Raw genomic sequence first — 8,659 nt, 5'->3', positions numbered from 1 at the left:
TCTTCAGCTCTTTTCATATTACTTCAGAAGATGTCTCTGTAAAAGAAATAAAAGAGAAAAATAAGGAAAAATAATTTTTAACCAACATATACTCCTTCTGTTTCTCAAATTGCAGGTAGTTTTAGTTAAAAGCACTAATATTAAGAAAGTAGTTATTAAAAAAATCATTTAATATGTAATTTCAACCAATTATAAAAGACCTATAATTTAATTGGTCACACAAATTCAATAAATTTAAAAGTTGCATTGAAATATTAAAATTACTTATATTCTGAAACAAAACTTTTTTTCCTAAAACTACTTATATTATGAAATAAAATATAACACATGGGTGTATATAATTAGACTATCGAGTGTACATCAATGAGTTTTTTTTATCTTGTTTCACCAAAATTGATCATTAACGTTGGAGATAATTTCAAGATACCTAAGTTTAGCTCGCCAGGGTATTAGTTAATGCATTTTTAATGACCGGATGTTGGCTTTTTAATCTTGTTCTTTGTCCTGCACGTTATATTAGATGAATATTGTGTGTATGCTCACTTCTTCAGCCTTTTTCATATTGCTTCAAATAATGTCTCTGTAAAAGAAAATAAAAGAGAAAAATGAATAGAGTATCGACTGTATAACAAAGAATTATTTTTTAAAATCTTGTTTTATCAAAATTGATGATTAACGTTGGAGATAATTCCAAGACACCTACCTAAAGGTACCTCTATCCATGGTATATTTTTTCTTCTGATGCAAGTAAAAGGAGAAGAAGTTAAGGATTAAAAAGCCAATATCCGCTCAATTAAAAATGCATTGACTTATACAAATCACCACCAACTATGGTGAGAACGACACTGATATGATCTCTACCTAACAGTCTTACACTAACAACTATTTATTTTATTGTTTATGCGTTGGCTAGACAGAAGATACATAGGGCAAAAACAATGAGTCTCAAGTTCATTCTATTAATAGCTTCATTTTTACTTTTATGTATCGCATCTTCTGATTCGGCAATCCTTCCATTTCTTTGAAACCAGAAACTTCGTAAGTCTTTTGCTTCATCTAAATATAATTATGTGTAATATATGTGGAGTTTAATTAGTTTTGAATGTGTTGCAAGTCAATGAAGAAGTTGGAAAAATTCACATTCACAAGGAAAACAAGATCAGCGTAAAAGTCAGCCGTTCACCTCCTGCCAAAGGCAGAAATTGCTGCAATGATTAAAAGAAGCTCTGCACAATATTCCCAACACCATCAGAGCTTAAATATGTAAGACTATTTGCTCATTATTGTATAAGTTTCAGTGGTAAAATGCCCTGTTCGAGATCGCGCTAGGCGTAACGCGTGCGGCCGGTCCGGGCCTAGCGAGTTGAGATAAAATCGGAGATTAATCATGGATTAATCGGAGATTAATCATGGATTAATCGGGGAGTAATTTTAAGTGTTTTATAATATATATCGGTGTCTGCAATGACTTAACAGTTAACGTTACGTAGTCTGGTAGTTAGTGCGCCTTTGTATCTCTTAAATGTCTGTCGCAGGTTCGAGTAACCAGAAGGTTGGTTTACCTTTTTCGTTTATTTTGTCTTTAATGAATACATAATTACCAAAATACCCTCGTCATCTTCTTCCCCAATTTTGACCTGTAAACCCTAATTTCCGACTTTCACCATTTTCTTCGCGTTTCATCACGATTTCAACCTATTTTCTTGTGTGTTTTTTGTTCAATTGTGATAGGATTTCAACTATAAATAGAATTTTAGCCTAGAACTCGAAAGAAAATAATTTTTTTTCAAAAGTCCGAGTTCTTGAGCGAATTGATCCAATCCGCCACGGTTCACACCCGATCTACGTTTACTCGCCGATTAAACGCCCGAGTTGCCCGTGTTTTAAAACAGGGGTAAAATGTAATTGTTAAAACAAGGCATGTTTTCAACTTTCCAATTTTTTTGTTTCTCCTCCTGTAACACACTCTTACTCCTCCGCCTTGTTGTCATCTCCGTAAAATCTATTGTATGTTTAGTTTAGTAAAGAGGTCATACCAAAAAAAAAAAAAAAAAAAAGAGGTTCTATCACCGGGAAGAGGAATGACTTCAGCTCCAATTACATATTTTATGAAGTTGAGCACTTGAGTGGCAGTAGATATTATCTATAATTAGATCTAAGTTGCTATAAATGTATGATGCACAATGTGTAGTGGACGTTAAAAAGGGATTACTAGAACGTGATGTGGGGGTGATCACAAATTCCACTTCAAATGGAAGCCACAAGAGTAGAGTCACGTTTCATATCTGCTAATATTCAAATATGTATTCAGAAATCTGAAGCTCTGCTAGAAACGTGTCAAGTAAAAGAAAATACAAATCACAGAAAAATCCTAAGCTCAGAAGACTCCCTCTTAAGGCTGGCGAATTAGTAGATCGATATCAGCACCAACTTCCACAATCTTAGCTTCCTTAGATGACTTTGCTGATTTTGCAATGCTCTCCACCTCAAAATCTATCGCTATCTTCTTCACCAGGCCTTCAAGCATCTGTCATTACAGAAACCACATACACTGGTAAGAAACCAATTATGTAACCAACAAGCATAGAACTCTAGTGCTTTGAGAACTAACCAGCGAGCCGATTGCTACCAAACTCCGGAACTTGGAATCAACATCTGCACCTTCCTCTTCTGCAATCTGTTTAAAGATGTGAGATATCAGCACAAAGATAATAATATATTATTTGGTTCTAAGAGAAACTTTTTGGTACATTGGTTCTCTCAGATTTTACTACAACAGATGAGATTTAGTTCATTGATGAGATATGGATGGGATACAAGCACCATTGTGAATATGACCAAATTTAGACCCTACCTGCAATGCTGCTGAAAGGACTTGAGCTTGGCCTTCTTCATCTTTCTTCTCTATTAATAGCACTGCGTAACTGCGAAAACACCATAGATCATGGTGTTGATGTTATGTGTCAAACTGAGTATTATAGATCATAGCGCAAAAGTATCTTCAATATTATAGATCATAGCGCAAAAGTATCTTACTTGAGAAGCAACGTCGAATATGCCAACTGCAGATTCTTATTTGGGGATGAATAACAGTTTGAGAAGGCATCAAGAATCTGCATCGAACGACATCAAGAAGAAAACACTTCTTCAAATTATCATAAACACACACAAACACGAATCTATAACTACAGTAAAATGCAATTACAAACTTCATTTCTAAGCATTCACACACGCAGCTCAAACACGAATACTAGACAGAGAAACCAATAGCTGCTGGTTCATGGAGATTATCACAGATTTAAATTATGATATAAAACGAATAGAAACGAAATAGTACTTACTTGACTGTGATTCCTCTGTAGCCAGTGATGAAATGAAGGATTCTTGAATAGATTAACAAGGACACGAACAGTTGTTAGAAGATTTGCAGGAAGAGCCGAATCTTCTGTGACTTTCTTAATAACATCCAGAAGCAGATCTGATTGAATTTGAATTACATGAGATACAAATTAATAGAAAACATTCGCAGATAATTTTAATACATGTTGATCAACCATGGCTTCAGGTAAGATGATTACCATTGTTGTTTTCCACATGCTTAATCAGTAGAGTTGCTCCATGAGGATGCAAAACGAGCATCCTGACTAAATCAGTAGCTGCATATTCAAAAACCATAACCATAAGAGCTAGAAACCAACAATTGTCACAAAATAGAGTGGCTAGCAAAATAGGTAAAATGATTTATGGCCTACAAGAAACATCAAGAAAAAACACATGGAAAACCAAGAATACTATTCATACAAACCAAAACACATCTCATTTCAGATTGTTGTATAACCAAATTCGAGAATCAACTGACTTTTAGCTGGCGACCATCGAATGCTAAATATGTAGTAAACAGTTCTCTTTGAATAATTCATTGACAAGAGAAGATTTACCGGGAAACATCATCGCAGGTGGCCATGCTTGTATCACTTTCAAAAGTAACGCGATATCCATGTCCGAAAAATTTGTAGCGTGGTAATGTGATGTGTCCTTGAGTATCTTAACGATTGCGCCCACTCTGGATACTTCGGCTTCTGTCATGGACTTGTCAGTATTTACCTTCAAAAGAGGGGAAAATTTTTTTCAAAACACACAAATTACCAACACCAGTATAAGTCAAATAATCACTGAATCGTGTGCCAGAAATTAGTAGAATAGTAATGAGAGCTTACTGGGTCAGATCGTAGAGTATTGTTGAACTCTGTCAGCTTTTTCAGGATCCCGTCATATTGAGCAAAATCAAAAACTAGCACGCCTCTCTGGAGTAAACAATGGAAGAAACAAGGATCAGTAGCTTAAAAACACCAGACAGGAATAAAGAAGAAGAAAACTAGCGTACTTTAGGAATGTGCTTGTATAAAGGTTTTGCCGGTGTTGCTGCAACAGAAAAGGGTCAAAGTGTATGATCAAAAAGGACGAATACTATAAAAACCTGAGATCCTTTAAGCATTATGTGAAAAAAATTAATCAGAGTCTCAGACAATGTATTCATACCAGCTGCATGAGATGGTTGCCCAGGCACATAAGCATTTGCTGTTCCACAAAGAAGGCAGACCATAAAAATTACAATAAAACCTGCAAAAAAAATCTCAGACCAAATATTTTACTGAAAAATTAGAAATTTTACCGCCCGTGAAGGGATCACGAAAAGATGGATTAAAACTGAAGTCTTTCTGCCCAGAGTTTTGTAATATAAAATCAACAATCTGCTGCCGATATGCGACGGGAAGATTCTCTTTTAGAAGCCACTTGTCAGCTGCATCATAAGGATTGTCTGCCAAACAAGAAACCATTTGGGTATATAAATAAATTGAGGCACTTGCTTGTAGTTGCAGTTGGAATTAAGACAAGGCAGTTCAGGTACCTGATCGATTGTAAGGAAGCTTCCGTATAGGTTCCCCATCACCAATGTCAACATCGAAAACTAGAAGAAAAAGAAAAAAGGACGGCTAAGAATCTTGTTCACTTTGATATAAAATATTCTGAAGTTTCCAAGATAAGTTTAAAATCTAACCAAAATCATACTGGGCTCCATCGAGGATAGGACGGTCACCCACACCATCTGGACCATCAACAACCTCACCAATCTGAAAAAAATAGTTAATAACAAAGCAGCATTCAAGTCAAGAGCAAAAATGGCATGCAGTCAACAAACCAAAAAGATCAAGAAACAAGCTCTAAACGGTCAACGTTGACTTACTTTGTCCCATCTCTGTTCGCTCATATTCCATGCATAAGCAACACCATTGTCTCCCTCCCTTACGACTTTTGTCTGACCATCGCTGGTACCTGATAGAATACATCAAACAGTGGAAGATGTTACAAGAATGATCATAGCCAGACACTTGCAGCTTTCTACCGGATGATTAGAAGTTTAGAATACAAAATTTGGATACTAAGTGGTACCAGGTAACGTCAGAGCATCAAGCCCCGGAAGCTCGTCAAGTTTCATTCCCCCAACTTTTTTCCTGAGATTGAGAACATACAAGACACAAAATCATTACACTGTCAGGAAAAAAAACGTTCTATGGACACATAATTTTAATGATCGGATTACCTGCTCAATTTATACTGAGAAATTAGGGAATCAAAGGCATCAATCTCCATTTGATCAGCAATCATGCCATCACGTACTGTCCAGACGCGAGCCACACCATCTGAACATGCAGTCACAATGTCTCCGCTCTCCAAGAACTTGGCATCCCAGACACAGCCTGGGTGTTCCAAACTCTGAACGCAGACTCCATCTGTACCAAAAAAAGCAACAAGAAAGAACATATCAATCTATATTAAACATGACTTCAGATAAAAGGAAATGACGACAAAAAAAAATAAGATCATTACCTTTCCATATCTTGGCATGGCGATCTTCACTCCCACTAACAATAAGGCCAGATGCATGTGCGTCAACTGAGTAAACAATGGAGGTGTGCCCAACCATCTCCAAAAGAACTTCGCCACTTAGAGCCCACAACCTGATGGAACTGTTTTGAAAAACAAGATATTCTGATTAAGAACAGATGGATGAGGTCATCGAGAAGCATGGTTAACTGAAAAAATGGCACGAAATAAGGCAAGAGGTTGTTGGAAGCAAAGAACTTACCCATCATGTGATGCTGAAAGAAATCCTAAATCAGGCATCACGGCTAACCCTCTAACCGTATCTGCAAAACCCAAAAGTACTTATGTCAGACATTAGTTTCTCCAGTGAAAATAAAATCCCTGAAAACAGGTTAGTGTGATTAGAACAAACATATCATAGTGTCTTGGCAATTCACAAGACGAGATATCTTACTGCATCTTCTCTTAGTGGAAAAGAAATTAGAGAGAAACGAAGGCACAGCTAAATTCACCTGCATGCCCTGTAAAAGTTCGTAGACTTGTTTTTCCCTTCCATAGTTTGAGTGTTGTGTCGCTTGAACCTGAAATCAGCTCACCAGACGGAAGCTTTAGGACTGCCTGGACGGGCGACTGGTGCGCCTCCCAAGATTCGACAGGCTCGCCGTTTCTCCATCTTCTCAGAGTTCTTAAGAGCAAGAAAGAAGGAAAAAAAAATCAAATGAGAACTTGTATTACACTACACAAACAGTACAGAGTAACCCAATATATGATGAATCTCTATACCCATGTATTACTAAAACTAGCAAGCTCAACAAGACAATAACAAACGCAGTTAACACTCATAAACACCCTTAGAACTACCGTCAAGGCCAAAATAATATCAACAGCAAAGGAAAACCACAGGCTAACATACATTCACTGGATTTCAAGCAAGAAACGTAAAAGAGAGGACTTACTGATCAACTGAAGATGAAACAATGTCCTCATCATCAAGAGTGACACCAGTGACTTGCATCTTATGACCCTTCAATGACTGAACAACCTCTCCATTGACCAGGTTCCAAACCAAGACGGAAGTATCCATGCTCCCAGAGACGAGCCTGCCTTCAGGGTACTCCTCACTCGGCGGGATCGACGCAAGCGGCCCAACGAAGCTTGTATGGCCCAATAGAATCTTAGAAGCTGAGTACTTGCGCTTATCATCAGAACCAAGTGACCATACCCTGATGGTTCTATCCCTTGATGAGGTAGCTATGTGCTCATCAGCAGGGTACTCCTCACTCGGCGGGATCGACGCAAGCGGCCCAACGAAGCTTGTATGGCCCAATAGAATCTTAGAAGCTGAGTACTTGCGCTTATCATCAGAACCAAGTGACCATACCCTGATGGTTCTATCCCTTGATGAGGTAGCTATGTGCTCATCAGTGCACACACAAATGCCACGGACCTGAGAATCACAATTACAGGGACTAAGATCAATCACAATACACAGCAACTAAGATCAATCACAATACACGCGATTCCAACAAGTCTCACGTCGGCGGCGAGAGATTAAGCTAATCAAAACAAATCCTCACGCTAATCATCAAATCGGCACATGAAATTGAATGCAAAAATCAACATTCGAGTTGAAAACTTGATGGCGGAAGAAAGAAGGTGGAATCACGGAGCTGAATTGTGCTAATACGGAGTTTCGAAATCTCGGAAACGAATCGATCACGAAGACGAGAAACACATAGTAGAGGAAGGAAGAGGATTAGAGAGAGAGAGAGATCTTACATCGTCGTCGTGGCCACGAAGCTCGCATCTGAGCTTGTACTCGTTGAAATCGATATCCATCATGAGTCTGAGAAGGAGTAGCAGATAGATAGAGAGACTAATCCGGTTAAACGACTCAAAAGTGACTTGCGGGAGGAGGAAGGAAAGGGATCTTATTAATCTCTTAAAATATTTGTTCCCCTTAAACCGAATTAAACCGAACCGGAAATTTTTGGTTTCGGTTTCATATCCGATTTAGCTTTTTAGTCTATATTTACCCCCTTTTTTTTTTGTCTATATTTTACTAATTAGTCACTAAATATGGAAGTTATCATATGAACCCATTTAGGATTTCTCAGCTTCTTCAAGTTTTTTTTCTATTAAATTCTAGACATTTTTTACATTCTTTTGTTGATTAATATATATTGTGTTATCTCAAGTTCTTTAGGTCTTTCATGTAATTGCAGGTGAAGTATATTGTTGTGCAAAGAAATTTTTTGATGATGTTGTAACCATATGATCTCGGATGGTGATTATGGTAACATCGAGAACATAGCAAAGGAAGGTATATAGATTATCTGAAGGTGTCACAAGATGGAAAAGAAAGTTACAAAGAGTGAAGAAAACATACCAAACTCTGATGAGAGTGGTAAGCGGCATAACATGTATGATGGGTTGGTTTCAGCAGCTTTTATGATGTTGATATTCAGGGGGTTCCTATCAGGTGTAGTGTTGAGGCTTTTCAGCATATACACCATAGCCGTTAATGTGTTTCCTTCTTCTTTGGCTCTCCTGGATCGTCTTGTAGCATGTCCTCTTTGAGAAGATTAATAGAACCAATGTCTTCTGTGGAGATAAGGTTCCTACTTCCTTGTTTAGAAACCCTTTTAGTTAAAGCATGTAACTTCAATGTAGAGTGTCTAAATGCGAAAGGAGAAAGAAATTTGCAGCTGAACATGTTGCTCCCCCAGGACAAAAAGTTTCGTTTCCTGCTTGCAAGAACTGAGTTGCTCAC

General features: G+C 37.6%; 1 protein-coding gene and 1 pseudogene across 2 annotated transcripts; one reads left to right on the top strand and one right to left on the bottom strand.

Moving 5' to 3' along the window:
• Positions 1–938: 938 nt before the first annotated feature.
• LOC106330296 lies at positions 939–1,292 on the top strand (annotated as a pseudogene).
• An 896-nt stretch (positions 1,293–2,188) lies between these two features.
• On the bottom strand, positions 2,189–7,785 carry LOC106336227 (phospholipase A-2-activating protein-like). 2 transcript variants are annotated; one of them, XM_013774992.1, is made up of 22 exons: positions 7,666–7,785; positions 7,163–7,333; positions 6,843–7,003; positions 6,399–6,571; positions 6,149–6,209; positions 5,890–6,029; positions 5,603–5,792; positions 5,452–5,513; positions 5,246–5,334; positions 5,060–5,132; positions 4,910–4,969; positions 4,673–4,819; positions 4,540–4,578; positions 4,385–4,422; positions 4,218–4,304; positions 3,939–4,104; positions 3,579–3,656; positions 3,342–3,478; positions 3,037–3,113; positions 2,855–2,924; positions 2,612–2,677; positions 2,189–2,527 (listed from the first exon to the last, which is right to left on the bottom strand). In XM_013774992.1, the coding sequence occupies exons 1-22, from the start codon at positions 7,726–7,728 to the stop codon at positions 2,393–2,395; spliced, it is 2,283 nt and encodes a 760-aa protein (XP_013630446.1). In that variant the 5' UTR covers positions 7,729–7,785; the 3' UTR covers positions 2,189–2,392. The 2 variants fall into 2 exon arrangements, with proteins under 2 accessions (XP_013630446.1, XP_013630447.1); XM_013774993.1 differs by having other exon boundaries at positions 6,843–7,141; positions 7,301–7,333.
• Positions 7,786–8,659: the final 874 nt, after the last annotated feature.

The sequence above is a fragment of the Brassica oleracea genome, chromosome C3, assembly GCF_000695525.1.
Source record: "Brassica oleracea var. oleracea cultivar TO1000 chromosome C3, BOL, whole genome shotgun sequence".
Classification (NCBI taxonomy): Eukaryota; Viridiplantae; Streptophyta; class Magnoliopsida; order Brassicales; family Brassicaceae; genus Brassica; species Brassica oleracea.
The sequence above is the reverse complement of the archived record's forward strand: the minus strand, read 5'-3'. Positions and strand labels throughout refer to the sequence as shown.